This window comes from Leguminivora glycinivorella, chromosome 4, assembly GCF_023078275.1.
Source record: "Leguminivora glycinivorella isolate SPB_JAAS2020 chromosome 4, LegGlyc_1.1, whole genome shotgun sequence".
Classification (NCBI taxonomy): Eukaryota; Metazoa; Arthropoda; class Insecta; order Lepidoptera; family Tortricidae; genus Leguminivora; species Leguminivora glycinivorella.
Window position 1 is genome coordinate 9,852,505 of NC_062974.1, and position 16,871 is coordinate 9,869,375.

Here is a 16,871-nt window from a genome sequence, read left to right on the forward strand (position 1 = left end):
TCACCCTCTTGACTACCATGAGAACTTGGTTTAGCCCTCCCCCAAAATTATTGAAATTCTGTCACCCACGTAAATTATCAGTATTAACCCCCTTGGGGGTAACTGTCCCAAGGTTAAGAACCTCTAATACTATATTCATTCATATCATACCCGATAAATGTGTAAGTACCTTAAATTATCAATTTATCTAATCCTTGCTTGTATTAACTATCTAATTAACAGTCACAAAACATTGTATCCATTCTATTCTAATATTATATAATGCTCAATGGTCCTTAATGTAATTTAAAAATGTAAATATTACCATATTTCGACATATCAAACTACGAATACTAATATAATAATTTTAATTTTAATGTACCATATAATAACTATGTACCTAAATCAATTGCGACGTGTAATATGTAACAATATTATAAATAAATGAGTATGAGTATGAGTATGAGTATAATGATGTCAAAAATGTATCAATTTTGAAAAATAACAAATATAGATAAAGTTCAAAGTAGGATAGGAATCTAATTACCGGTTAATACGAATTCCATAATATTTTAAATCTTATCAACGCCTTATAAACCGTCAAAAAGCCTAGTCCATGGCTCTCATCTGAACCCCAGCGAACGGAACGGTAATACCTCTGCAACAATCTTCTTTAAAAGTGCTACGGAGAGACATTAGCGTAACGTATCGTTAACTTTGGCATAAACCATTGGCATCTTGGCTAGACACCCTGAAGCGCTTAGCAACTCCTACTTACTGTTCTGACGGATAAATGGACAATGATTGATTCAGATTCAGATTCAGATCATTTATTCATAAAAGTAAAATATTTATACGTCAAAAATTGTTTAGGACATACATACATACATAAAATCATGACATTTTCCTTAAGGGCCTTATCACACTTGCGATTTGCGGGCGATTTGAAAGCGAAACGAACGCGCAGCGAGTTCGCCGCGAGTGCGCAGCGAGTTCGCAGCGAGTGCGCAGCGAGTTCGCCGCGAATGCGCAGCGAGTTCGCCGCGTCTAGAGTCGAGACCCATGCTGTATTCATCAGCAAAATGAATTTCTATCCACTTTAGTTTAAGTCGATATTTGTAGTAGTTTATTATCTACAAAATGTGGACAGATGGACAAGCAACAATAATGGTACCGTCGGAAGATTACTGTCGCAATGGATATCGCGACGAACACGCTGCGCACTCGCGGCGAACTCGCTGCGCGTTCGCTTCGCTTTCAAATCGCCCGCAAATCGCAAGTGTGATAAGGCCCTTAAGGAAAAGGCAGAGCACCTGAAACTGCTCAAGTTGCCACTCATAGAAATTAATGAGTAGAATAAACCAAAATAGTTTAGTACGATAGGGTTCTGCCACTTTTTGGCTAATATATGATGACTGCTAACTCGGTTAAACTAAACTGAAACAATTTAGCAGTCAGATACTACTACCTAGTAATATTTGAAATGGATGTATTTAATTATAATATGGACTATTAGCACGTTAAACTGTTCATTTTCAATATTAGATAGCTAACGGTAGATTGTTTACATAATTTCGAGTCAATCTTATGATACAATGTAATGAATAATGATGCTAACAGTTATAGAGCAATCAAAATCTGTTTCTGTGTTTATCATCTTTTCACTGGTGATTTCCACTCACCGTGACCACAGTATAATAATGAGTACTATCATACAGTATGGCCACTCCCGCTCCCCGCTGAAAGTGACGCCCACCCCCTCTAGGTTACCTCACAGTTACCGCCTGTCAAAAACGCGAACAGTCGACCTGTCATATTTCACTCATACAAGCATGATACGCGTTCACCTACACGAGCTTAGACTGTGTGCTAGGAACGCGCCTCTTTCATATATTTGATCGCCAGTGTCCGAGATGTGCCGTGACAGTCAAAAGAAAAGTAATTAACTTTGAGATAGATGAAGTAAATTAGAATAAAATTCTTTGGCGTGTTTGAGATTTGGCACTGATTTACGTGATGAAGTGTTTTTGAACATGACTGGTAATTAACTGTTTAACCTTGTGAATTTGGAAAGATCTTTAAAATGATTAAAATGTTTTTTGTGGCGATGATTTAATCTCATGTGAATATATTTAGAAAACTGAGTGAAACTGTGGGTTTTTTAGATATTGTACATAGAAAACAAGCCTTTCATGAAACACAAAATCCAGCTGCTGCGGGGTGAATTGAGGTCAAACATACAACGTGCAGCTGCACTCAAATTTGGCATGGATGTTAAACCCGGAAGTGACACAAATTCAACAAAATTTCGTGGCACGTACGTGGCGTGTGTTGTGTTGTCCTTTGCTTGACAAATGGTAAACAAACAGTGTGTGGTGTAGCGACCGGGCGCGTGAGCTCCCTGCGGCGGTCGCAGCGCTACTGAAGCGACTGAAAGGAAAACCGAGCGGGGGCGGCCGCCGGGAAATCTTCCTCCCGTTCATTAAGAAAAGTCTCCGTGTTTTGATATCAAAATTACGGTTGATAGATGATTTTAGTTTCATATGAGCCGCTTTAGTGACACGCTATGATTTAGAAACAAAAAATAGGTCAAACTATAGCGCATGTCTTGTAAATTATATTAGTGTTTATTGTAGATACTTTTGCGTTATCCAGCTTCAGATACTATGCATATATTCGATTAAAATGGTTTGTGTTTGCAAGGCTAATGAAATGCAAAGGAACTTACGTTTTTTCTTGCTTTTTGTGCCGATGTCTTGCTGCGTGAGGCTGTTCGAGGATAAATCGCCCGCTGCAAACAGAACATCGCCTATAAAATATGTAGTTCAGCCTCGTTATAAAAAAATATTCGGTGACTTTTTCATATATTATCATTATCAGTAACATTAACTAGTATTTTATTATGTAATTGTTCTTATGTGGATATAATATTAATTACAAGTTTTTTATTCACCTCTGCATTTACTTGGATTACACTGACATTACGCTCAATGTTTTGGAGATTTTATAAGATGTTTGGTGTTTTAGAGCCATAAATAAATAAGTTATCATATTTATTGGTATCAAAATAGTTTTATATTTTATACTTAATATTCTTCAATTTCTTAACACAATAGAAGAAACCTAAAGGTACTTACTAGACATCTTGTATTCATTACAGATTGTTTGTTAATTTCACGTACTGTTTTCCAATGGTACAACCATTTCTCTTCTTGTAAAATAATTGTTTCGTAAATGTATACTTATTGAAAATTTTTGTCGTTTGAAAACATAACCTTTAATTTAAATGTCATACGCGAGGTTGACTTTTTAACTGTCATTGTACCAAACACATGATGTATTCGACCAGTAATAATGAAGGTTTTATGAGCCATTTCAATGGATATTGATCAAATATATTCTGTCAAACAAGTCTGTCAGTAAATAAGAACTAAGAAAACTATAGGTATCCTTTTCTCTAGCACCCTATGCATTGAACTCTGGGCTATTCTCCTTATACTGATCAACATTTGTTCAACGACTTTTAAAAATAACCTGAAAGTTTTTTCTAAAGGTAATGTATTGCAAATTCTGTTAAGAAAAGGATGCATATATGTAGTTTTCTTGGTTCTTATTTACTGACAGACTTGGTTGACAGAGTATATTGATCAAATATTGGTTTATTATTTTTATAGACAACGGTTAATAGGTAATTCGTAATTATGCTGAAATGAATATTATAACCAACAAGCAATACAATAAGATGAGAACTTACGATGGCTTAAAATATAAGCTCAATATCTCCAAGTACCTAAATTAAAATGTTCTGTATTGTCCTGTGAAATTGCTATTTAGCGATAAGACCGCCTGTTGTGTATTGTTCGTGTTGTTACTTTATTTTGTATCGTTGTATTTTATCAAGGTGTGCAATAAAGAGTATTTGTATTTTATTGTAAGTTCGCCTATCTCTAATTACGGCTCATTTAGTAACTAACGGCTACACATCTGTAGTATCCCAATTATTCGGACGAGTTCTGCATCGTTCTAATGTCAGCTAGTGCGAACTACATGAGGCCAGTGCTGCTGTTACGATAAGAACGCTGTATGCGCCTTAGAATGTGATGGCGCTTATTACAATCTGGTTTCAAAGGGTGCGGCTCAACTGCTCAGAGCCAAGAGTACAAACGTTGACGCTCCGTGGCGAACGATAAGCGATGGAGTTTGTCGAAGAGCGATAGGGAGAGATAACTTTGAATTTGAAACGCTACGGCGGAGTCTCAACGTTTATGTACTCTTGGTTATAGGACCGGTCCCTCTAGCCAACAGTGCAATTATTGACGCTCCTAGTGTCAACGATGAGCGTGGAAGAAGAGATCGCTCGACTCATCCAGTGTTATTGCCGTTTGATAACGCATTAGTTCTTATGAATCTTCATGTTAAGTTAAACGTACCTACTTGGTTGCCAGAAAATCCGAATCGCCTGCGCTGAGAATGTTGTGTGAATGCAGCCACTCTGGCCAATTCTAACTTAGAAGGATGCCATTTGGATTGTGCTGTATTGCCACAGGTGAGACGCACGATGACTGAATGACATCTTTCCAATATCGTTCTGTCGCTGTATTTGAATTGGGCCTATTGTGTGCGCGCGCGCAAATGTCACACGCGATCGATATCGTCACTGATCACGGGCACCATTACTGTTACGCAAATGGATCGATGATAATGACGATGCAAGTGAAGGTCAGTGCGGTAGATATGTTTCAATTCAACTAATGATCTGGAGAATCAGGATTTTCCCACGACATTTTCTGGTTAGCTGAGTCTTTATCTATCTGTGTCTCGGAAAAAAAATAAGGATATATTCTACTTTAAAAAAATACTAATGAGTCACCTATGTTTTTTTAACCTATGTTTTTTTTTGCATTTCAAAGTTTAATTTACTACGTAGGTAAATAACGGTTATTATTTCAGCATTGAAAATAAGTAGATTGTCTCATCATTGTGATAATTTACGTGGGCGTGCGACAATTCGATAAGACCCCTCCTAGTGGTGACGAAAAGTCCCCTTTTCGAATACGTGATGTAAAAAATCAATGAAATTTCATGAATCTAATATAATATATAATCTTAAACCTTCATATTAGTTTTTATTAAATGTCGCTGACGGTGAGAGGTTACGGGATAAGATTTTCATCGTCCATTTACCTCCCATGGGTGTTGTAGAAGTCGATCTGGGATTTGGGTTCAATTCAATTGGCAATGGGCTTGAACTTGTCACTGCAATATTTATCACAATTTCAGTTTCTTTCAACCTGTCAATGAGGAGGCACACTGACGTTTTATCCCGCCAGGCGGCGCCTGTGCAAGTGCAACTAGGCATGTCACTGTCATTCATATATGAGAGAGAGAAAAACATATCATCTTCTCGCTCTCACGTATGGACTAATAATAGGGTGGCGCCATCTGTCATAACCTTTGAGTGTACCTCCTCATTGCTAAGAGAGGCACTGAAAATTATGCATGCAGTTAGTTACAGTCTCACCAAAAAGAGTAGAAATTAAAAAGTGGCAACATCGTCACAGATTATTGATAAGTTACTATAACGTAGGTACAAGTGTCGTCCCGTTTTCTCACACATATTGGTTTGAAAGGGATGAGACTACAATGTTGCCACTTTTTATATCGTCACTACTTTGAAAAAATCTCGTATCTCACACTGCTCCTCAAAGACAAAACGTAGTAAGTCTATATGCATTCCATACATACTTAATACATTTTTCTCTTCATTTACAGAAGAAGATACCAGTTTTTTAGGGTTCCGTACCTCAAAGAGGAAAAACGGAACCCTTATAGGATCACTCGTGTGTCTGTCTGTCCCTCTGTTACAGCCGATTTCTCCGAAACTACTGGACCGATTTACTTGAAATTTGGTACACATATGTAAACCTGTGGCCCAAAGACGGACATGTAATTTAATTAAATGAAATTTAATCATAGGGGTCACTTTTGGGGGGTAAACTTGAAAATTAAAAATCAAAGTTATTAAAACTATATTGTGTTATATATCAAATGAAAGAGCATTTTATGAGCATTTGAAATATATTTTTTTTTAATTTTTAATTTTGGTACTTTAGAAGTAATTTAAGAAAATAGACAAAAAATGACCATTCCCCCCCCTTATCTCCGAAACTACTTAGCGTAAAATTTTCAAAAAAATACACGAGATAGCCCTCTACCTGTAGATTACAGGAAAACCTATTAGAAATCTACAGTCAAGCGTAAGTCGGACTTACGAGAAAAAACTCAAATTAAGATTTTCACTCACTGACGCTGCAAGCAGTACTAAACGTCTTAAAATTTTGTAAGCGTGATGGACAGGTAGAAAGAAATTCATTTCTGTCTTTTTCTTTTTAGAAATTGTTCAATTTTTTTTTTCATTTGCCAAAATGACTTAAGTTTCTACTAAAAAGGAGGCGCTTAAGACCGTTTGTAAGTGGACTGAGCAAAATTTTGTTCAAATCGGTCCAAAAAAGGTCTCTGTTGACGAAAACATAGAATTTGTGCCAACGACAGCCCAAATCTGAAGTCCATTTTGCTCTATCTCTTATCGTTTCCGAGATATATACGTAAAGTCTTGAAAGTGCGAAAAGTTAACTTTGCCATCACAGTCGTTCAGGCGCTCATGAGTTCTTTGTATGGAAAAGTCGAAAACCGACTCGCACTTGACCAATGTTCATAGAATGTGTTGTGGTTTTTTACGCGAGTCCGCGACTGACGACGTTCGAATGTTTTGTTCGGAAATGTTTGAGGGTGGTTTCTTTGAAACGTCGCCGGCGGCGGGTGGTTCGACGGGCGAAGGTCACACGCCGCACGCGACGGTCTGTATTCGTTTTGTACAATAGCAACGGACGGCGGGTGGCGTCGGATCTTGATATGGAAAATGACTGACTTCACTAAAGATAATGATGAACTCATTGAGGTAATACTAGAGAGGACACTGCGAGCAATACGTTTGCGCTACAAACATAAGTCCATTGGACTTATGTTTCTGCCTGCACACAAATAAAATGTAAAAATGCCTTCCTGCGCAACAAGATGCTGTTTAAGCCATACGAGAAAATCGAATAAAACTGACGTGTCACATTTCATCGGTTAGTATACACGCTATGTTAATCGATCTTTATTTAAGTAATTATTTCAATGAAGGGACGCGCTCCTCAAACGCGAAGCTATCGCTGCCATTTTGTTGAACGAAATCTTAGATTAATCGCATCATAATCGCACAGACTTGACATGTAGGTAATGAAGTATAGTAATTGTGATTATATTCTGTTTGTAATATATAAAAGAGAAATGTTAAATTTATTTCACGTTATACTTATGAATACTACACAGTTCTAACACGAGTTGTAATCGATATTTTCATACAATAATAACCTATGATTTTCTTCAAGAGCAATTAAAGTAGGTATATGAAAAAAATCAATAATGTATTTTTGTTTTACTTAGTAGAACTTAAACATAGCACAATGTATGATAGTGCTAAAATTAAACTACTTACCCCTTATTTATAAACGTTCACTAAAGTTATCAAGCCGATAAAGTTCGTTTGTCCCTTTCTATCACACCAATACGCCGAAAAGGGACAAACGAACTTTATCGGCTTGATAACTTTAGTGTGCGTTTATGAATAAGGGGGTTAGTATTTTACAAAAAGTATAAAAAAGGTCTACACTAAGAGTGTCGCGTCTAGGTGGTCATTGGTCAAGTCTTACTCTATGACACGGTACCTCCCCACGCATGCGCCGCGCGCTGCCGGCCGGAGCACAGACTTTGTTTGGGGTGTAATTTCAAGTATGTTAGTACATAGTAATTCAATGGATGAATTGTACTTCTGTGAACTGTTTTCGATATACTTAATCGAATATATGATGTAATTTTTTCTTTACTACAATGCAAGTGTTTGAGTACCAAGTTAAAAATTTCACTTTCTTTTTGCCGGTTTCATACAAAAATATCGTTTGACTGTCTCTTTTTTTGGGTAATATCAATATTTATATGGACGGATTAAGTCGCGTATAATCTTCTTCCTCTAAGAATTACAATGTAAGTATTTTTGCATTCATTTTGATCAGAGCACAACACAACAGTTCAAGAATCAGTCTACCAGAGCTTCTGAGTTCCGTCGCCGACGACGGGTGACCAAGGGTCAGAAAACCCACGCACCCGCGACCGACAGCGTGTGGCACAGCGGCACATGCGGCTCACATCCAAATGCCGCCGGGCGCGTGTGACGGGCCAGAGAAACCAGGGCCAGGCTAGGTTATTATCGCCGCGCCGCAGAGGACGCGCTGAGGGGGGGGGGCGGTGCCTACAGCAGTTGTAGTTGTATGCATACCTAGCTCACGCACACAGACGCGTCCGCTGGCGCTTCCAGGGGCGGCTCACTCCGCTATCCTATCGCCGCGCTACAAGTATATCCTGGCGGCCGTGAGCTGTGGCCGCGAGTTCGCGGCCTACTCAGGGGTGGCGCACATTCTCACGGAATGCACGTTCGCACTTTCTATTGTTACTTTACGTCGCGAGGTTTTTAAGCGATGTCCGCGGGTGGAATGGCTAATAATACTTAATTAAATAGACATATTGAATAAAATAAATACCAAAAGATATTCTTATACGAATCTACTACTGATTAAGTCCCACGGAAAAGTTCAATAAGGCTTGTGATGTTGGAACCTTGAACAAAAATATATAAATACAGCGTATATACCTAGAAAGTACTCAAGACTTGAATATAATAATATAACATTTAATGTGAGTATTAATTCGTTTGGATCCATTGGTAACCCTATCACCGGACGCCGCGCACGTGCGGCTCGTTTCTTTGTAAGAATGTTGTAGGTATTTAAAAAGGCGGCATTTCGGAAACATCAAAGCACTGGGCCTTCTTTACTTGTGCTATTATATATTCTGTGGCGCCGCGCCGGTGTCCACGTGCGCTCTCTGCAGTGTGTGCTGCCGCTGCCACGAAACGTTTACCTACTCCGTGTAATACTGATAAAAGAAAGTATTGACGTGAATTCACACGTTTCGGAAATGACTGTAGGTATTTTAAATATTTTAGCACAATATGTTTTTTGCCTCTTATTGCCTATTATACAATATATTATACAATATATACATACCTACTATGGCAACTCTATCACAGCGCAGAATATTCAGAAGCCACATGGTGGTCTGCGACAGAAACTCAATAGACATTTTTAGAGTTTTTAAAATAAGTACCTAAGTAGGTACGTGAAGTAACATGGTAAATTAAAAAAATATCATTAGATACTTATTGCGAAGGTGTAAACAATTTCCTTCGTTTTGCCACATATCAATAATTACCTATCTATATTAAATTCATTAATCCGTATACATTACATTTTTACAGTACGGTAATACTCACCCCGTTATTCATAAACGTACACTAAGTTATCAAGCCGATAAAGTTCGGTTGTCTCTTTCCGACGTATTGGTGTGATAGAAAGGGACAAACGAACTTTATCGGCTGGATAACTTTAGTGTACGTTTATGAATAAAGGTGTTAAAATTTATAGCTACGAAATTTTACATAAAACACCTACTTTAAAATAAAATAAAAAATGTTGAATTTGGTTAACATTATAAAAGACCTCACGCAAGCTGTGCTAATTAGTTCGCGAATTCGTCGAGAGGTGGCGCTAAACACAATTATGCTCATTAGAGAACCTATACTTCTAGCCTAGCCCAGTCTTTAGACTTATGTGAGTAACGTAAAAGTGCCTAATAGTTTTGTAGGTACGGAACCCTCGGTGGGCGAGTCCGACTCGCACTTGTTTTCAAAGTAGTGCCGATATGCTCCTGCCTTTTAGGAATACAGGCGCGAATTTATGTTTTATGTTGCAGGCGGATTGCATAAACTAAACTTGAAAGCTGCATATCAAAATCGAACCTTCCGTTAAATAACGGTAAATAACTACTTGAAGACATCTTGCATTATGTAGATCTAGATAGATTACTAGTGCTAGACTATAAATAAAACACAAAGCTGTCTTTTAAATGCAAATGTAATTAAACCTGGATCTCGTAAAATCCAGAAGTAACGTTGCATTTTTCCGAAGCCCGAAGCTCGCCGCAGGCATCCAGTTGCTTTCATTGCCGTAAAGGCGGGGTCTCAAGTCCAGTATATAAGGACTCGTCAAAACATTTGCTCGCGTATTACCGTGACGCCTCTCTTAGTGTCTCCGAAATGAAGGTACGGAAGCCTTGGTCGGACGGACCGGTTGAATAGTGAATACTTAGTGATTCATGATCGCTTTTTATTATCTGATAAATCAGTGGTATTTGATGTGATGTGTTATGAATGTGTTTTTATTTAATGTTTTACATGCAATGTGTTATAATACTTATAATTGTAAACAGTGGTGGTTGAGATTGAGGCCCGATTCGACTTGTTTTGATAACAGTGTGCGATATGGCGTTCGTATGATTGTGTTTGGTACCATTCGTTATTGGCAAATACGATACCCTTTTAAATAAAAATATTTTAATGTATCTACTTTGGTGGATTAAAATAATATAAAGATAGCAGATCTTTTGATCTGCAGTTCTTGAAAAAAAAAAAAAAAAAAAAGCGTAGCCAACCTGTGAGAAAATATTTTAGGACACTAATCTACTAATTGTCTTTAAAAATAAATTAAAATTCGATATACCCTCAGGTTGTCTAATCTAGCGCCGGTGCTCAGCTAGAGCGAGCGCCCGAAAGGAAGAATAAAGGCATAAAAATAAACGTATTCCCAATAAATATTATAAATAGGTTACTCGGTCAGATTTCGATCCAAATCGAATCCATATTGAATTTTTTTTTTTAACTAATTCTCTTTATTTACATGAACATATTTACATAATTATATAAGAAACTAAGACTAAACTTAAAAGCTAGCTATTGAATTAGATTTATAATAAAAATTAGAATATGTCCTCCAACTACCACTGTTTGCGGATTTCACGAGTAGGTATGTACCTACAATCAACTACAATGGAACCCGCGCGTTTGTGCCTTCTCTGTGTACCCGTGCCATCTAGCGAATGCCCCGGTTTAATACATAACATCAGACTGTATCTTCTTAGTAAAAATAAACGTTTAAAGTCGACTTTTTCATGTAGGTCCTGGGTCTAACGGTGATGTGTGCGCTGTTGGGAGCGGCAGCGGCGGGCGCGGCGCTGCCGTTGGCTTCAACCCTCTTCAAGACCATCATACCAGCCCAAACTAAGTCCTTTGGATATTCTACTACGCAATATATCGGTTCTGTAAGTACTTTGCGAAAGAATTATGTCTTTTTAGGGTTCCGTAGTCAACTAGGAACCCTTATAGTTTCGCCATGTCTGTCTGTCCGTCCGTCCGTCCGTCCGTCCGTCCGTCCGCGGATAATCTCAGTAACCGTAAGCACTAGAAAGCTGAAATTTGGTACCAATATGTATATCAATCACGCCAACAAAGTGCAAAAATAAAAAATGGGAAAAAATGTTTTATTAGGGTACCCCCCCTACATGCAAAGTGGGGGCTGATATTTTTTTCATTCCAACCCCAACGTGTGATATATTGTTGGATAGGTATTTAAAAATGAACAAGGGTTTACTAAAATCATTTTTTGATAATATTAATAGTTTCGGAAATAATCGCTCTTAAAGGAAAAAAAGTGCGTCCCCCCCCCTCTAACTTTTGAACCATATGTTTAAAAAATATGAAAAAAATCACCAAAGTAGAACTTTGTAAAGACTTTCTAGGAAAATTGTTTTGAACTTGATAGGTTCAGTAGTTTTTGAGAAAAATACGAAAAACTATGGAACCCTACACTAAGCGTGGCCCGACACGCTCTTGGCCGGTTTTTTTTTTAAAGATATACTATACCTTGAAAGAATAGTACGTAGGTACATTGTGCAAAGGGAGGTAAGGGCTGGGTCCTTAACACAGCAATTTTTTTATTTTTTTTATTTAATAAAACATCTTACATAAAAACTTAAATGTAAATACTATATGTCCCCCAAAACTGTTTAGGTACACAGTTTGACTGTGGGATCTGGGTGAGTCTAAAAGTACATATAATTAATTGTCATCTTAATGAATACATCAGATCTACATAAGTATATTGGCAAAGTTATAAATGAGGCATCTAAATTTTGTCTAGGTAGTGTTTGGGTGTACAAGTTTCTAATGGGTTGGCAATGCGCATGTGACACTCCTTGAGTTTCAGGCGTCCATAGGTTACGGTGACCGCTTTCCATCAGGCGGACCGTATGCTTGTTTGCCACTGACGTAGTATTAAAAAAAGGGGGTTTTTAAATACGAGTGTCGAGTATTTAATATCCTTACCTCCTGAGTTACACACAAATTTTTTCATCACATTTGAGAGAAAAATGCAGAGGAAATAAAAACCGGCCAAGAGCGTGTCGGGCCACGCTCAGTGTAGGGTTCCGTAGATTTGCGTATTTTTCTCAAAAACTACTGAACCTATCAAGTTCAAAACAATTTTCCTGGAAAGTCTTTATAAAGTTCTACTTTTGTGATTTTTTTCATAATTTTTAAACATATGGTTCAAAAGTTAGAGGGGGGGGGACGCATTTTTTTTTCCTTTAGGAGCGATTATTTCCGAAAATATTAATATTATCAAAAAACGATTTTAGTAAACCCTTATTCATTTTTAAATACCTATCCAACAATATATCACACGTTGGGGTTGGAATGAAAAAAAAAATCAGCCCCCACTTTACATGTAGGGGGGGTACCCTAATAAAACATTTTTTTCCATTTTTTATTTTTGCACTTTGTTGGCGTGATTGATATACATAGGGTCCCCCCACATCTAGCGTCTCGCGAACGTCGTCGCCTCTCCAACGCCCGCGCGGCGTCGACGCCGCGCTTCCGCAGCGCCGACGCGACGTTGCGGCGTCTCTCGAACGTCGACGTCGCAGTGACGTCCGCGCGGCGTCGACGCCGCGTTAGCGCCGCGCCAACTCGACGTCAGTGGCAATAAACCAAAAGTAGCTTATACGTTAGTTCGTATGCCTTAACCAATTTTTTGAAAAGTTATTTCTATAATGTAGGTGCATCAACTTGTTTGCAGAGGGTCTGTGGCCTGTGTTGTATCAACTACGTTTGATGTATTGCTTCCCTGTCACACTTACGATTCCCAAGTGCGACAAATGTGTCAAAAGGTTCACGGCAGGCCCTCCTCAACGAATTTTCTTGACACGTATCTTTACTTATCTAGGTAATCATCGGAAAAACTGTCATTTCATAGAAATATTGTAAAAACACTAAACAGAGAATGTGTCGAAGAAACGAGAGCAAAAAGCAATATTTACGCTAGACGCGTCAGACGCTCGACCGTCATGATGCAGAAATTGAAGGTTTTGATTAGTAGTTTACGTTTATTTGCCATAATTTGTTAGTTACTAAAAATACCGCGATTCCGATTACAAAAATCCCGAGATACTGGGATCCCGGTATTGGAAGCCCTAGCTGGACGTTGATAGCCGCTGGCATCGCGGAGGCGCTGCGCGGGCGCGGCGTTGGCGCGGCGTCGACGCCGCGCGGACGCCACTGCGACGTCGACGTTCGAGAGGCGCTGCAACGTCGCGTCGGCGCTGCGGGAGCGCGGCGTCGACGCCGCGCGGGCGTTGGAGAGGCGACGACGTTCGCGAGACGCTAGATGTGGGGGGACCCATATTGGTACCAAATTTCAGCTTTCTAGTGCTAACGGTTACTGAGATTATCCGCGGACGGACGGACGGACGGACGGACAGACAGACATGGCGAAACTATAAGGGTTCCTAGTTGACTACGGAACCCTAAAAATCATAGGGCAAAACCTTCAACGGTTAGGGTACCCCCCCTACATGTAAAGTGGGAGCAGATATTTTTTTTCATTCCAACCCCGACGTGTGATATATTGTTGGATAGGTATTTAAAAATGAATAAGGGTTTACTAAGATTGTTTTTTGATAATATTAATATTTTCGGAAATAACTGCTCCTAAATGAAAAAAAGTGCGTCCCCCCCCCCCCTCTAACTTTTGAACCATATGTTTAAAAAATATGAAAAAAATCACAAAAGTAGAACTTTATAAAGACTTTCTAGGAAAATTGTTTTGAACTTGATAGGTTTAGTAGTTTTTGAGAAAAATACGAAAACCTACGGAACCCTACACTGAGCGTGGCCCGACACGCTCTTGGCCGGTTTTTTTTGTATACACTGCACTATTATGAAACAATGGAAATGAAAAAAGTTTTAGGTAGTAGGTACATACATTAACAATTACAGAAAGAACACGACCTTATCCTGCACGGGAAGCATGGTCGCGCGATAGACGATAAAATAGCAGGCCGTCCCTATCGCACTATTTGTAATATTTTATCGTCTATCGCGCGACCATGCTTCCCGTGCTAGTGCCGTAGCCGAATGGCATTTCTGCGACGCGAATAGAAAATGAAACGCCGCGAAAGGTAGTCTGGCTTTGTCACATAAATATGCACCAGCGATAGACATAGATATCTACGAGCGTTTCTTTTATCTCTATCGCTCTTGCGTATTGGCGCGACAGAGCCAGACTACCTTTCGTGGTGTTTCGTTTTCGATTCGGGTCGCAGAAATGCCATTCGGCTACGGCACCTGGCTTTTAACCATACATCCAGGAAGGCATTGAGGATCCATTCAATAACGAGTCAATTAAATCTCTTAGTCTTCTAGGTTATATAAAGGTGTTACAACATACCTACATATGTATGTGATAGGTGATACAGATTTCTAGAAAACTAGGAAGCCAACGGTGCTTGACCTGGTTGTATAAATAACCAAAATTAGTAAATAATACAACGCGCTGTATTCTTAATTGGGAAATCAATAAATAAGGAAATAAATAATATTCCCTTCTGTCGTTGTGGGTGTCCATGGACGGCGGTAATGATTTACTATGAGGTCTCCTCGTTTGCCTCGTTTGTCATAAACACTACCTATTTTAGTGCACAATAATCAATACTCTTATTTGAGTATCTTCGCTGTAAAAATACAAAATAAATGTCTTGTTGTATTTTTTATAATGATGTTTTGTAATTATGATTATTAGTCATTTTGTATAAAATTAATGTCTTAGAGAATATTTCGTTTATTTTTATTTTTGTCAACAGTTACCGACCTCGTACCAGATTGGACTGCGTCCGCAAATAACATACCAGTTGCCTCAATTCAGTTCTATCGCTCCTCAATACACTCACTACGCGATCCCCGGCGGCTCAACTTACTTCTCTTCCCTTGCATCCTTTCCGTATTACCCTGGAGTAGCCTCTTTTGCTCCAGTTGCTTCTATTCCCACTGTAGTAGCATCGCCCGGCTACCCGGGCTTGCAGCCAGTAGCTCCAGCATACCCAACTCAACCTGATACCACCCCTAGCTTCCCTACACAAGAACTAACGCCCACGACACCAGCCAGTCCGCCAGCCGGAGATTCTGACTCAGCTGTCGTGGATTCAATCGAATTCCCAAACCAGGATCAACAGAAGGATAAACCATCCACGCCTCAGTCTCCCCCTGCTAGCATTTTCCCGAGCTACCCTTCATTACAAGACTTCCCGGCGATACCTCAGGTCCCCCAAGGATCTAAACAACCTTCTATTCCACAAAACCCACAGGGTTCTGAGCAGCCATCTTTCCCCGAAAACCCTCAGTTCCCCCAAGGATCTGAGCAGGGGCCTTTATTTCCTCAGTTCCCTCAAGGATCTGAGCAGGGACCTTCATTCCCTCAATTTCCTCAATTTCCTCAAGGATCTGAACCTTCATTCCCCCAAATACCTCAATTTCCCCAGGGATCTGGCCAACCATCATTCCCACAAATCCCGCAATTCCCTCAGGAGGGCTCCGGACAGGGACCATCTTTCCCGCAAATTCCTCAATTCCCACAGGGTACCGCGCCAGGTTTCCCTCAGTTCCCGACTTCGCCGCCGGCCACTTTCCCTGGCGCTGATAACTCAGACAAAGGCTTGAACGACGAAGACACGATATCCGTTGAATCGGCATAAGTTTAAGGTATGATTAATTTGTAAATAAAATTGTTTTTCACAAAAGAGTTGTTTCTAATTTATACTCCGAGACCAAGGCTAAATGAAAATGGTAAGCGCTAGCACAACGGCAGTAATATGCAAGTGGTGAAAATGAAAATGAAAATGAAAATGAAATATTTATTTTTCAAGTAGGCATATTACAATGCGCATATGAACGTCAAATAAAGCTACGCCGGCTCTAACCCTACGCCTCAGCCTCGAGAAGATTTCAGTCCCCCCTCAGTTGGGAGGGGGGTATCCACTATGGGACCGGCAAGAAACTCGGCGGGCAACTTCTTTTCAAAACATTACATCTTATAATTAACATGCATTAAATAACAACATACAATTTAACATGCAAAAGTATTCATCAAAGAATATGAACAGACTAGGTACTCTATGGAAATCAATTTCAATAAATTATATTATTGCTTAATAATACGTCGTTCTTCTTCAGAGAAAACATATCAAATTGTCATAGAAGAAAAAGATAATATGAATCTCAATATCATTAAATATGTAATTTACCTACACAACATAAAATATAAAATATTTGATGTGCTTTCTTATCTGAACTGTGTCCTCTATACATAATACAATTATTTTAATTGCTATTCGTTTTTTGTAGTTTCTGGTTCGGGCCATGCATGTTTGTCTGTCAAATAGTCCTCGACTCTGTAATAAGCCTTTAACATCAATGATTTTTTTAAGTAGTTCTTAAGAGCTGGGAGGGGTAATCTCAAAGCAGTGTCAGGTAACTTATTATAAAAATGAATGCATTGCCCAACAAATGA

General features: G+C 39.0%; 2 protein-coding genes across 4 annotated transcripts in view; one reads left to right on the forward strand and one right to left on the reverse strand.

Annotated features, from left to right (window-relative positions):
- LOC125225363 (cytosolic carboxypeptidase 1-like) overlaps positions 1-3,138 on the reverse strand; it is an 89,006-nt gene extending 85,868 nt beyond the window's left edge. The window contains 2 exon segments of the mRNA XM_048129041.1: positions 2,708-2,770; positions 3,117-3,138. Coding sequence (XP_047984998.1) covers positions 2,708-2,770; positions 3,117-3,123 — 70 coding nt within the window. The 5' untranslated portion in view covers positions 3,124-3,138.
- A 1,432-nt stretch (positions 3,139-4,570) lies between these two features.
- Positions 4,571-16,099, forward strand: LOC125225503 (protein PELPK1-like). 3 transcript variants are annotated; one of them, XM_048129250.1, is made up of 3 exons: positions 4,571-4,698; positions 11,149-11,292; positions 15,169-16,099. In XM_048129250.1, the coding sequence occupies exons 1-3, from the start codon at positions 4,612-4,614 to the stop codon at positions 16,054-16,056; spliced, it is 1,119 nt and encodes a 372-aa protein (XP_047985207.1). In that variant the 5' UTR covers positions 4,571-4,611; the 3' UTR covers positions 16,057-16,099. The 3 variants fall into 3 exon arrangements, with proteins under 3 accessions (XP_047985207.1, XP_047985209.1, XP_047985208.1); XM_048129252.1 differs by lacking the exon at positions 4,571-4,698 and adding an exon at positions 9,930-9,950; XM_048129251.1 differs by lacking the exon at positions 4,571-4,698 and adding an exon at positions 10,194-10,237.
- The last annotated feature ends 772 nt before the right edge of the window (positions 16,100-16,871 follow it).

What these genes read in the sequence shown, in the direction of transcription:
- LOC125225503 (XM_048129250.1), top strand. Translation starts at nt 4,612, where the DNA reads ATGTCACACGCGATCGATATCGTCACTGATCACGGGCACCATTACTGT. An exon ending in TAATGACGATGCAAGTGAAG is followed by an intron (nt 4,699 to 11,148) that starts GTCAGTGCGGTA and finishes TTTTTCATGTAG; the next exon opens with GTCCTGGGTCTAACGGTGAT. An exon ending in CTACGCAATATATCGGTTCT is followed by an intron (nt 11,293 to 15,168) that starts GTAAGTACTTTG and finishes TTTTGTCAACAG; the next exon opens with TTACCGACCTCGTACCAGAT.